Raw genomic sequence first — 14551 nt, 5'->3', positions numbered from 1 at the left:
TCCGTGGCAGATAAACGTTTCTCTGCATGTTTGATGCAGAGAATCTCTTATGGAAAGGGGGTGGAACAGCACCATAGATTTATGGCCAGCACCCAGCAGGTCCCTAAAGTATTCACACACCATTGCACACCCTTTGACTTCCTGGGTTTGTAAAATAATTATGTGAAGCATTTTGTAGTTTGAGGCTCTTTTTTTCTTTTCTTTTTTWWWTYTKTTTTWWAAATGTATTTTATTCATAATACAAAAATCAACTTACATTGCTACATCAAACATGTCTAGCAAACCAAACACATGTATTAACAATGCTCAAACATACAAAAAATATAAAAATAAAATACAAAAAATAAACAATTTAAGTGCAATTATATTCACTCTGAAAATATCTTATTATAATGATTCATGAAGGTGTTATTCTTGTTGTTATTCACTAGGGTTAGTGTTTTAATAAGATAATTAAATTCAATCAGAAAAATTGGTAATTTTGGTATAGAATTTTGGAATTTTTGTTTGTGTATAAAGTATTTGGCAACAAGAATAAAAAAAATGAACAATCATTTCAGTGGTTTTGTTATCATTGCAATAGTAACATATTATATATTTTATGTTAAAATTATAGGCAGTGTTCATAATGGTAAATAAGTACTTTGCAAGTTTTTCCCAAAATTCTGACACAAATTTACATTCAAAGAACAAGTGAGACAGATTCTCACCTTCTTTTTCACAGAAAACACAGATATCATCAATAGCCACAAATTTGGAAATCATAGAATTACATGGATATATCTTATGTAAAATTTTGAAGTGCACTTCCTTAACTTTGTTTGGTATACAGTATTTGTAAGGCCTTAACCATGTATTTTTTCCAGACAATGTCAGGAATAAGCATGTTCCAGAAAAACTTTCCTCTTGGTGTAAGTTGGTTTTGTGAATGAAGAATTTGTCTTATATATTTATTMCAACAAGATTTCTCAAGTAAGCCCACGCCTTCCAATYTGAGTTCTGGATMAACTTTGTKATCATTCCCAAAATTAAGATGACTTTTCATAAGTGTAGTTAGACCACTGGGAACGGCTTTGATCACAGAAATAAACTCTCTGAAAGGTATTGGAAACTCTTTCATTGTTATAAATTGTTCATATGTGAGAATATTACCCTTGTTGTCGAAAATATCTAGAACAAAGTCAATATTCCTGTCATGCCAGCTGGGGTAGAACAATGACTTATTCCTTACAGTAATGTCTGAATTATTCCACAAAAGAGCTTTATGAGGGGAAAAATTGTGCAGGAAACATATTTTCCAGGCCATTAAAGCTTGTTGGTGAAACCTAGCCAATTTAGCAGGTAATCTTTCAGGAATATAATTACATTTCAGTAAAAATCGAAGACCTCCCAATTTATTAAACACATTATTTGGAATGAAATACCATATTGAGTCAGTATCGAGCAAACATTTTTTCAGACAGTTTATCTTGAAAGTGTTATTTATGTCAACAAAATCCAACACTTCTAGACCGCCTTCAGCTTTTGTTAGAAAGGACAGATTTTTTTAGTTTGTGAGACTATTTTTCCAGATGAAGTCAAGAAAGGTCTTATTGATCTCTTTACAAGTAGCTGGATTTACTACTAAGAGACAAAACGAGACAGTCCTCTGCCTTGGACAGAAGTACTCTCCCAAGTATAGAAAGATCTCTTTGTAGCCAATTATTAAATATATTTTTAGTTCTTCTTAATTTTAGGAGAGAAATTCAAATGTTGTCTGACTAAGTGTTTTTTTGACAGATGTATTCCTAAATATTAACACAGTCCTTTACAGGAATATTTTCAATTTCTTTATCATCAGAGTCAAATAAACATAAGATTTCACATTTAGAAACATTCAGCATTAATCCTGATGCAATAGAAATGCAGTTAAAGCATTAAGGGCATGTGCGACCTGGTCTTTGTCTCTTAAGAAAAGAGTAGTATCATCAGCCAGTTGGGAAATTTTGATTTCTTTGTTAAAATGGTTAAGCCATACAAATTTGCATCATTCAGAATTCTAGAGATAGAAGTTCCACAACCAAAATGAATAAAAATGGCGAAATTGGGCACCCTGTCGTACACTTCTGTTGATACTAAATCTTTTGGAAGTATTTAAGGTTTAGTAGCACAGAACTATTTATATCTTTGTAAAACATGCAAATTACTTTATAAAATGTTCACCAAATCCAAAAAGTTTAAGAGACCTAAAGAGAAATTCAGTTCAATTGTGTCAAAGGCTTTACAGAAGTCCAGAAATAGGACAACCGCATCTGAGTCAATTGCATCTGAATAATCTAAAGGTCCAAGACTAAACGAATGTTAGAGCTTATGTGACGGCCCTTCATAAATCCTGTTTGAGTCTCATTTAAATGGTATCTATTCCTTTCTTTAATCTTTTGGCATAAACCAGAGCAATCAATTTGTAATCAACATTTAATAAAGTAATTGGTCTCCAATTGTCAATGAGAGAAGGGTCTTTATCACGCTTCGGAATCAGAAATAAGGCCCTGTTTCATAGTGGAGACCATTTCCCCATTTTTAATCAATCTTGAAACATATTGAAAATGGGGTCTTCTAGCAACTCCCAAAACTGTCTATAGAATTCAACTGACAGGCCATCAGGGCCAGGTGATTTCCTTTTTATCATTGAATCAGAGCCTCTCTAATTTCTCAATTGACACAGGTGAATCGCAAACTGAGTGGAATCATCCTCAATTACAGGGACACAATTCTGAATGTGGCAAATGTAGCTTTCACAACCATCTTCCTGAAATTGAGAGCTGTAAAGGTTTTCATAAAAGGAATTGACAAATGATATATTGTAATGGGATCTTTGCTAAAAACATCGTCACATGCTCCTAATAAGACCCTTTTTACCCAATTTACCAGGAAAGTACAGGATTTAACATCAAATACTCAGGAGGCTTTTCTAATTTTTTCAGGGGAATTTTATGAAGAACACCTGATGCGAATGTGTCGTTATCCTCCTAGAACGGTCAAAACCCTAAAAATAGTAACATTATTACTACATTATGCAAGGATCTCTGTGTTGAGGATGCCTGGCATTATTTCAATCCGGATGCTAAGGGTTATACCTGGACCAACAAAACTATGTCACSTAAATCTAGAATAGATTTATTCCTAATTTCCCCTTTTTTGTTACAATTTGTTATAGATGTAGATCATCAGTTGGCTCCCTTTTCTGATCATCACTTGATTTCCCTGAATTTACAAGCTACTAAAAAATCAAAAGGTACTGGAGGGTATTGGAAATTAAACAATACACTTCTTAAAGATACTGATCTCATTGAAAACATCAAATCATTAGCTAAAGATATTTTTGCAAGAAAAGACTTGGGTCATGGAAGTAGATGGGAATTYTTCAAATATAAAGTCAGAGTTGTAGCCATTAAACGTGCCAAAGAGCTGATGCAATTAAAGCACCTTAGAGAAAAGGAGATGATGAGCAAGCTTGACAGTTTTCTAAAGAAAGATAATCTATCTGAAGAAGAGGAGTCTGTGTTCAGGTCTTTACAACTAGAATTAGAACAGACTTACACCGATCTGGCAAAAGGCGCCTTTGTAAGGTCAAGAGCAAAATGGATTGAAGAGGGGGAAAGAAACACTAGTTACTTTTTTGCACTTGAAAAGAGAAACTACAAAAGAAAATCTATAACTGCACTCAAAATTAACGTAGTTTGAGGCTCCAAGGCTCAGAATTKAAAGTTCTTGACGTCAGCGCACCAACGTTGCACAGTTTCCGGTTAGAGCAGATGTACTTGGCAGCCATCTTGTTTCCCGTTGCTACTGAAATAAAATAAATAATACGGTGAGCTGAACTTCACTTGTGCTAACCCGTAAAACAAAGTGAGTAAAAATCAGATTATATACATGGTTAATGTCTATATGTGAAACCATACTGTGTCGCTATGGAATTGGGCCTATGACTTTGCGCATTTTCAATTGCTGTTCTTGTCCAATAGACGATTGTTTTGGAAGATGAACATAGGCGCCATTTCCCTCCCCGCTCTCTGAGCCGCTTATTGGTGGCCAGCTGAAAGGAACCGAGGCGGCCAAGAAACTGCCGCACTGAGGCCGCCATGTTGGCTCTTGTCTAAATTCTGCCTCGTACGACTGGCGATTTTTGGTAGATCCCTAATGGCGTCAGTTTCACAACTAACTGAACCCGTAGAAACCTTGATTGGTGGAATCTAGTCCGAGGTTTGATTGGTCTGAAGGACAGATTCTAACGTAGTCTTTATTGGTTAGAGAGCTTTACCCCAGTTTAGCAAACTTTCCATTGATCAGCAGTACATGTTGTTCAGTGGAGAATTAGCTCTAACACATGGGCCAATGTGTATCATCGTTTTCATTGACTGGGTTGGGTTTACCATCGAGCACATAAGTAAACTAGCTTCAACAACTACCCGAGCCAGGGCTCTCTAACCCTGTTTCTGGAGAGTTACGTTCCTGTAGGTTTTCGCTGCAACCCTAACGCACCTGATTCTAATAATTATTTGGCTGAGCAATTGAATCAGGTTAGTTATAACTGGTTGTGTTGAAAACCTACAGGAGTTTAACGTTAGCTCTMCAGGAACAGGGTTGGAGAACAATGAACTATCAATATGTCTACGTTTGGCTAGGTAACAATACATTATGCTTCTACACCTGCATTGCTTGCTGTTTGGGGTTTTAGGCTGGGTTTCTGTACAGCACTTTGAGATATCAACTGATGTACGAAGGGCTATATAAATAAATTTGATTTGATTATAACACCGTATTAAGAACTATGGGCCAGCGAAGCTAAACGTTCGCTGATTAAGCTAGCCTTTTCATCCAGGTAGCTGGAACCATATAATTAGAATACTAGAATGTACATGAACYTTAAGACGGGATAGGTCAGCCATTTTGGTCAGGGAGTTGGTTTGCCAATGTTGTTATAAGATATTGTTTAAAATAATGAATTTGAAGAATGTATGTTTGTTAGCTAGCCAGACAATTTTACAAGTTAACTGCCAATATGGCACATTTTATTAAAACTATGCAAAAAAACTAAAATACACCTTATGGAACAGGGGATTGAATAAACAAAAACATAGGTGCATACACACACATGATAACATACACACACATGATAACATACACAAACACACATACATGGATTTTGTGTTGTGGATATGTGGTAGTGGAGTTTATTTTATTTTTTTATTTCACCTTTATTTAACCAGGTAGGCTAGTTGAGAACAAGTTCTCATTTGCAACTGCGACCTGGCCAAGATAAAGCATAGCAGTGTGAACAGACAACACAGAGTTACACATGGAGTAAACAATAAACAAGTCAATAACATGGTAGAAAAAAAGAGAATCTATATACAATGTGTGCAAAAGGCATGAGGTAGGCAATAAATCGAATAATTACAATTTAGCAGATTAACACTGGAGTGATAAATCATCAGATGATCATGTGCAAGAAGAGATACTGGTGTGCAAAAGAGCAGAAAGTAAATAAATAAAAGCAGTATGGGGGGTGAGGTAGGAAATTGGGTGGTAAGTTTACGATGGACTATGTACAGCTGCAGCGATGGTTAGCTGCTCGGATAGCAGATTTTTTAAAGTTGTTGAGGGAGATAAAAGTCTCCAACTTAGAGATTTTTGCAATTCGTTCCAGTCGCAGGCAGCAGAGAAACTGGAAGGAAAGGCGTCCAAATGAGGTTTAGCTTTAGGGATGATCAGTGAGATACACCTGCTGGAGCGCGTGCTGCGGGTGGGTGTAGCCATCGTGACAGTAACTGAGATAAGGCGGCACTCTTACCTAGCATGCCTTGTAGATGACCTGGAGCCAGTGGGTCTTGACGACGAACATTAGCGAGGGCCAGCCGACTAGGGCATACAGGTCGCAGTGGTGGGTCGTATAAGGTGCTTTAGTAACAAAACGAATGGCACTGTGATAAACTGCATCCAGTTTGCTGAGTAGAGTGTTGGAAGCTATTTTGTAGATGACATCGCCGAAGTCGAGGATCGGCCTGAGGGCACACTTGGTGTGTTGTGAAATCTGTTATGAATGTATTGTAATGTTTTTAAAATTGTGTAACTGCCTTAATTTTTCTGGACCACAGGAAGAGTAGGCAGCAGCTAATGGGGATCCATAATAAATTCAAATCCACAACCACAAACTGGAAAAAAATCAGTTGATAATAGGACTTAAGCAAGTTGTAAATGCAACAAATACTGATATTGTATCATATAACACTCACAGCTTTCCAAGAAACATTTCGACATGTATGGTCTGTTTACATATGAGGCTATTTATACTGACAATTTATATAAAACCTGTATAAACTGTGTTTATGGTAATATTTTAGGGTGACAATTCTATTAAACATTTTCCGATATCGCATGCCTTTTATTTTCCTGAATACATAAAATCATGATTATGCCTCTACTGCAGGGTCCTCCAAGATCCTGGAGAACTATTGTCCTGTATTTTTTATTTTTTTTACTCTAATCCTAATTTAGCACACCTGATTTTAATAATTAGCTGGTTGATGAAATGAATCAGGTTAGAAACAACTGGGGTTGGAGCGAAAACCTACATGAGGGTAGCATTCCAGGAACAGGGTTGGAGAACCCTGCTCTACTGCCATTCATTCCAATTAGACTGGTTTGGATTTCTCCATGACCAATATGGCTATAATTTTCACCTTTTTCTGGATATTTGAGGGTTTATGACGCGTATCAAACACAGTCCACAGAGGGCAAAGTGTCTGCGGGTTTTCGCTCCTCCCTTGTACTTGATTGATGAATTAAGGTCACTGATTAGTTAGGAACTCCCCTCATCTAGTTGTCTAGGTATTCATTGAAAGTACAAACCAGCAGACACTAGCCCCGTCATGGAATTAATTTGACACCCCTGATTTATGACATATAGTCCAAGGCCCACCCACCAAAAATGTTGTTCCGTGACCCAGGAAACAAAACTGCAAAATTTCAACAACATTATGTAGCCTAGATAATGTTATGAATATGAACATTGTGTGGTTCAAAACTTAGTTGCAAGATTTTTAGCATCAATCTTGGGTAATTTCCCTAACAACGGTCGGACGTTGCTATGTTTCACTTTGGTTAATTTTGTTCCACTCTGGCACACAGAACTCTTTGTGAGTTTCGTTGTTCGTCCTTGCGTAAACTCAAGCAACACATGTTACCGGTCCTTTACTGATCCAGAAAAAAGGAAATATGTTTTAACCATGTACAGTGGTTTCTCAGTTAATATAAGACATTTTGGCAGCTGTATTTCGCCTACAAGGGCCCTCATTGCGTTTTTCTGATAGTCAACCTCAAGACAGAACCATGTTTGCTAGCTAACTCAGTTCTCAAAACATTCAAGGTCCCAACAGCTACATAAAGGGTTGTTCTGGCATCTGAGAAAAATCGATTTTGGGATTCCTCCAGTCCGGTACATATGTTGCTTTCTCCAAACATGGACAACTGAACATGTGTAACAATTGAAACCAAGGTGTAACATGGCAACCTCATAATGTTGCTAGGGGAGATTACCCAAAAGCGCTCTGATTACAAAATTGTACCTTTTGATTTATAATATTTAATTAATGTGCAACTTTTGCAAGTTTTGAACCACAGGGTTCATATTCATAACATTATCTATGTAATGATGTAGAAACGTTGCAGTTTTGTTTCCTGGGTCACTGAATTCCTTTTCTGAAGCCTTTTTTTGGTGGGTGGCCCTTGGACTAATAGCCCTCTAGTAATGAATAGGATGAATAGGATAGGATCTCTATAGCTGTAACATCTGCCTAATCATTTTTGTTGTCGAATGTTAGCTAGGTAGCTAAATGTTTATCTTCAGTGTTGCATGCTGTTGGATTGAAAAAACKACTAACTAGTTAGCTACAGATTGTTACACCAGATAATGTGATATAACCACAGCTTTTTGGTATCCATTACTGGGAGTTACAGGATAGGTACTGTTTGGTGTAGCTCAGAGAATTTTTGACCAACCTTAACTTGGCGATACTATCTTCATTCTCGATTTGGCCAAACATGTATCTTCTAAAATATCCGTGTCCAGTTGTAGGTGGTTCATTTTGAATTTAGAAAAAWAWATATATTTTTGCTCCAGGATGTAATCCAACAATGTGTATGCCACCATTTTGTCTTCTTTAAATCTTCTCTCCTTAATCGAGACAGGTGAGTGTCATCGTGACATGCTGCACTTAGGGGTGGACCAATCAATAAGAGAAGATTTGAAACGGAGATGGTGGAAGCAGAACTGTCATTTTGAAGTTGAAAATGGACAACAGTGAAGTCCCAAGAATGGAACAAAAAGGGCAAAGWTTGTTGTGGAAAATGAGTCTGAATCGTTTCTTGTTGGAATACGTTTTTGGATAAAGGTGTTTATTTTGGAAACCCTTTTGAAGTCAAGAGGATGGTTAAAAAGGAGTTGGGAAAAGTGGATGCGGTCAAAGCAACAAAGGAGTGGTGTTGATATCGTGTGTATCTAAAGAGCAAAAGGAGCGTGAATTGTGGCTTATCGACGCATGAAGTTGACAGCATTGATTTTCGGAGTAGGGTACCGGTAAAAGGTGTCATCTCTGGCATCCCGTTGGACATAGATAAACAATATCTTAGACCAAAAATTCCAGGAGTAGTTMATGTACGTGGCTTGACCCGTATGGGRAAAAAGGAGAAAAGTTTATCTGTATTATTGATGTTTGATGAGCATTTTTAAAAACCTGTTTTGCTTTGTCATTATGGGGTAATGTGTGTAGATTGAGAGAAAAAAAACGATTTAATACATTTTAGAACAAGGCTGTAACGTAACAAAATGTGGAACAAGTCAAGAGGTCTGAATACTTTCCAAATGTACTGTATAAAATATGCCGTAAGAGCATTTGTGCAAACCTTGATTCAATGCAAGAAATTTAAAAAGTTGGGCCATGTGTCAAGTGTTTGCAGACGGAAGGAGTATGTTATGGAAGATTCTGTGAATGTAAAATGTTGCAAYTGTGGTGGGGATCATATTTCTGAATTCCCTGAGTGCCCAGTTAGGGTGAAAGCGGTTGAGGTGTCAAGGATCAGGGCTGTACAGCAAATCTCCTATGTGGAGGCGGTGAAGAGAGTTGAAGGGGCAAGAGGCCACAGTTCTGAAGAAGATATGGCGGTGGATGCGCCACAACAAGTTGCAAATGTTATACGTCAATCAAGTGATCTGGATAAACTTATTGTGAAGGTGGATTTTGCAGCATTTATTGCCACAGTTATTAATTGTACTGCACAAGTTCAAGAAGCTGGACAAGTTTTTGGGCCTCCAAGACTTAACGGCAGAAGCACTGCAAGGACTACTGTCGCCAGGAAATGTCCCTCCATCACAGGATCCTTCTGAGCCTGTGTAGGGACCTGATTAAAACAGAAAAGCAGGCTGATTTAGTTGAACATTTCATTATTGATAGTTTGTATGGAATTTATATTAAAACATAAATACAAATTTACCCTGCATTTTTTTCCTTTTCGGATAATTATTATCCACCTCTACAGTAGGTGGTGGAATGCACATATAATTGTTGCGAATGCCATTATACCGAAGAAGAGAAGTTTTGAAATTGACAAGATGGCGGAGTACACATTGTTGGATTACTTTATGGAGCAAAATTTTATTTTATTAACGAAGCATTTTCTAAATTCAATCAAACCACTTGCATCTGGACAATTACCCTTTTTTAAATTTAGTGAACAAAGACAGTATCACCAAGTTAAGGTTGGTCGGAAATTCTCTGTGCTACACCAAACAGTACATAACCTTTAACTTCCAGTAAATCTTTGTACACCAGATAATGTGATATAACCAATCTGTAGCTAGCTATGCACAAGAAGTCACACTCGACAGAACTCACTGAAATCTGATGTAGGCCGTCATTGTAAATAAGAATTTGTTCTTAACTGACTTGCCTAGTTAAATAAAGGTTACACACACACACACCACACTGACCAAAAAGGTATTTTGTTGGCATTTACGTATGTCCCCATTACAAGTAAAACATAATCAAAACCTATTTATTTCACTTACTTGCTGTGCTGTTTCATTGTTCATTTGTTCAGTTGTTTCATTCTCAACCAGKATTTCTATGGAATGCCGTTTGGGTCTTTGCTATGGTACGCCGTTTGTGTCTTTATGTGTCAAAAAAGAAAACAAGACCAGTAGATAACGCTGTTTGACGTGTCAAATAAGCTTGTTGACCAATCCGGACCTGAATATGACTGCACATCACACAATAATTTAACGCGTTCATACATTTTTTACGTAGTTATTACACTATTGCTTGTATTTCATGTCACAACGATTCATCGATACATATGCTAAGATGCTGGTAAAGTTGTCTCGTGCACCTACAGTGCTGGTCATACATTTTTTAAATTAATTTGCATCACTGTCAATGACATACCTTTTATTTTGAAGGCAAACCGCAAATTCCACTATTGTGCCTAATCCTTATTGTGGCTAACTTCACAACACAACCAAGTCCGGTCGTGCCTCACTTGCCAGATGAAGCTAGCTGGCTGCTTATAATGTTAGCTTTGGGCAACAGGGTTAAGTTGCTGGCTAGCTATTTATTTTCATGAACTGAAGTTCAATTTCAATAGGCGAAAAACAAATGGCAACCTAGCTAATACTTACCTACAAGGATTCCTAAATCATTGCTAAGAATAATGAAAATGACTGCAGTTTCKACTGGTCATTGTTTTCAGGCTGGTTGTATTGGTGCTAGCTAGGTACCAAGCTAAAGCTAGCTACCCCAGAAGTTAGTCGAACAAATGATGCTTTATTACCGACATGGAATTGTAAACGCATCGTTTGTGGCCGGTGTTTGCTTGTTTGCAGACTTTTTTTGTACAGCTTTGACAGTGTTGCTGTATCTTTTTTGACACGCAAAGACCCAAACGGCATTCCATAGTGTGTATGTCTTGACGCTAATAACAGTGACGCTATTACTGTGTAACTCTGGTAGGGCAACATCTGAAAAATAGGGCACTTGGTAGTGTGTACCGGTGCTTGACCAGTCGGCGAAAGCCAACATCGCCCTCGACAGAGAACGGTTTATTGTCAAGGGCAATGAATTCCATTATCTTGGCTTTAATGGATTTTGCCTTTGAGTTGTCTTGCTGAAATGTTCTTACTATTTCAAATGTTCTTACTCTTCCTGCTTTAATTTTTGCTTGTATGCAGGAATCAGGAGGATAGAATTATGGTCAGATTTGCCAAATGGAGAGCGAGGGAGAGCTTTGTATGCGTYTCTGTGTGTGGAGTAAAGGTGGTCCAGAGTTTTTTTYCCCTCTGGTTGCACATTTTAACATTCTGATATAAATTTGGTAAAACTGATTTAAGTTTCCCTGCATTAAATTCCCCGGCTACTAGGAGCGCAGGCTCTGGTTGAGCGTTTTAAGTTGCATTCATATTGTTATTTTATGCCCCATTGCTAAATCATCAACATCTAGAATCAGTTTTTCATATTGAGTGCAGCCAGGATTGAAGCCGGTGAGACGGTTTTATGATCCACATCTWGGATGGACAATTGTGTGTGCATGTTTTTGTGTTGGTAAGCCTTTTATTTAGGGGTGTGTGCGTGCATGGCATAGCCCGGCAGCCCTGAGGGCTCTCTTCTGTTGTGTGTTTATAAAACTGATAGCCCGGCTCGTTGTAAAAACAGATTTGTAAAACTGATAGCCTGGCTTGTTTATCTCTAAACAGTGTCAGTAAGCAAACATGTCCCAGGCAGCAGGCACCAGCCGCACAAGTCATGGGAAGGCCTCTGCTGCAGAGTGACCTTGTCAGGTGTCATCATGGAGGTTTGGGTTTAGGCAAGTCTGCCTGCACCGCCATAGAGCTGCTCTATAATCATTAACCACCCTGGAACCAGCTCTACTCTGTTCGCCTGCTCTCCCTGTACCACAATTGAAAAGGGAACATTGAGCTTTGTGTGTCTCTTTCTCTCGCTCTCTCTTTTTCATATTTACAACTTAGTTGCAGGTACGCCCCTTGTATTCATATCAGTGTGTAACTGGCAAATTGTGAGGGGTGTTGTTAAACCATGGGGGCTGTTTTCAGTTCAAATTAGGGAGGTGTTTAAACAATGGAAGTGTTCACCATTCACACAGACTCTATACCTGTATTTTGGTTACAGGGTCTTCGAAAATGCAGAAATCATGACTAGGGCCCTATCCCAACTACGAGAGATGGAGATTCTGAGGAGCAGAATGCCTAAAGAGATTTCTACTTTTGAGTTCACATTACATCCTTGCCTACCTTTCATTGTCGCTGGCAACTCTACTTTCTTGGTCTGCAGCTGAAATTGACCGTAAATATCACAGTAGCCGCTAGCCAGTAAACACAAACAATTCAAAAATACAAGCAATTTTTTWTTWTTTTTWAACATTTTTATTWAGCCTTTATTTAACTAGGCAAGTCAGTTAAGAACAAATTATTATTTATGACGGCCAAACCCGGACAACGCKGGGCCAATTGTGCGCCGCCCTTTGGGACTCCCAGTCACGGCCGGTTGTGATACAGCCTGGAATCGAACCAGGGTGTCTGTAGTGACGCCTCAAGCACTGAGATGTCGAAGCTTAGACCGCTTGCGCCACTCGGGAGCCCTTTTAAAACATATTACAATATTGAATAATCCAACCAAGCCATATTACACTTGAATAATGCAACAATTCACAAGAATGTGCAGACAATTAAAGGGTTTGTCTCAGCCATACAAATTAAATTAGCTGAAAATACACATTATCAATTAACGTCAGCATATCAATAATGAACGTTTACCCCTCCAATGCGAATATTAACGTTATCGTACATTGTCATTGATATTATATTATAGCTAGGCTACACCAGTGTTTCAGTGGTGGCGCTTGATAACGTGACCTGGAAGATTTTAATTTACCGTCCGTTTGAGAAATTTCCCGCACCAATATTCATTGGGTCAATAACCCATCCACCCACGGTGCTCAGAATGCCAGAAATCATATTTTGATTATGCTAATTAATCTTAACAGAACATGCAAATCATGTAATGAAGCAGCCAATAAAATGATATTTTCAAACATTTGCCAAAATGCAATTCGCGGGAAAACACCATTCTAAACAGCGCACCTGATAGCGGTTCCATATGTGACAGATGAAATTCTCTTTTGGAAACTTAAAGATGAAATGACTAGGATGGGTTGCTAATATGACTAGGCCTTTGGCTTCTGGACAACGAAAGAAAGCAATAGAACAGGAGATAAATGGCATAGCGGTGGGTCCAATAGGGAAGTAAATGGAAATAAATTATATAATTACTCCTGTCTGTACAGAAATATATATAAAATCATTCACCTGAAGGCATGACTTCGCCACAGAGTAATCGAGGATCATTAGCTTCTTTGGATTGTTTCAAATCACAAGCTTGTATGCCTATTTGGGAACCCCGTAATTTGGTCAGTACGCGTTGTCATGCTGGACAGACCCCAGCCACGACCCATCTTCAATGCTCTTACTGGAGGGAAGGAGGTTGTTGGCCAAGATCTCGCGATACATGGCCCCATCCATCCTCCCCTCAAATACGGTGCAGTCGTCCTGTCCCCTTTACAGAAAAGCATCCCCAAAGAATGATGTTTCCACCTCCATGCTTCACGGTTTTACTCATCTTCTTCTTCCTCCAAACACGGGGAGTGGAGTTTAGACCAAAAAGCTCTATTTTTTTCTCATCAGACCACATGACCTTCTCCCATTCCTCCTCTGGATCATCCAGATGGTCATTGGCAACTTCAGACGGGCCTGGACATGCGCTGGCTTGAGCAGGGGGACCTTGCGTGCGCTGCAGGATTTTAATCCATGACGGCATAGCTGCTTTGACAGCAGCTAATGGGGATACACAATATAAACAAATACAAACAGCTCTGTAGGCCTGGCCAATGTAGCAGTAGGCCAACAACTTCCATTGCTCTTTCACAGCAAGGATTGAGAGAATGCCAAGAGTAAGTAAAGCTGTCATCAAGGCAAAGGGTGGCTACTTTGAAGAATATCAAATAGAAAATATTTTTGATTTGTTTAACACTTTTTTGGTTACTACATAATTCCATATGTGTTATTTCATAGTTTTAACGTCTTCACTATTATTCTACAATGTAGAATAAGAAAAACCCTGGAAATGAGTAGGTGTGTCCAAACTTTTGAATGGTGGTGTATGTATGTATGTACGTACAAATGGGCCGGCAGGTAGCCTAGTGGTTAGAGCGTTAGGCCTGTAACCGAAAGGTTGGGTGGATTGAATCCCCGAGATAGACAGGTAAAAATCTGTCATTCTGCCAACTGAACAAGGCAGTTAACCCACTGTTCCTAGGCCGTCATTGTAAAATAAGAATTTGTTTTAACTTGCCTTGCCTAGTTAATAAAGGTAAAACGATATATGTATATAATCAGTGGGGAGAAACAAGTATTTGATACACACTGACGATTTTGCAGGTTTTCCTG

The 14551-nt window shown here is 38.4% G+C and overlaps 1 protein-coding gene across 2 annotated transcripts in view; it reads left to right on the top strand.

Moving 5' to 3' along the window:
* The first annotated feature begins 3780 nt into the window (after window positions 1–3780).
* Window positions 3781–14551, top strand: part of LOC112068392 (nuclear transcription factor Y subunit gamma) — a 62884-nt gene continuing 52113 nt past the window's right edge. For both annotated transcript variants that reach the window (XM_024135531.2, XM_024135530.2), the window contains exon 1: window positions 3781–3888. In XM_024135531.2, coding sequence (XP_023991299.1) covers window position 3888 — 1 coding nt within the window. In that variant the 5' untranslated portion in view covers window positions 3781–3887. The remainder of the gene's footprint in view (window positions 3889–14551) is intronic.

This window comes from Salvelinus sp. IW2-2015, unplaced genomic scaffold (genome assembly GCF_002910315.2).
Source record: "Salvelinus sp. IW2-2015 unplaced genomic scaffold, ASM291031v2 Un_scaffold495, whole genome shotgun sequence".
Lineage (NCBI taxonomy): Eukaryota > Metazoa > Chordata > Actinopteri > Salmoniformes > Salmonidae > Salvelinus > Salvelinus sp. IW2-2015.
This window is presented reverse-complemented; position numbering and strand designations above follow the sequence as displayed.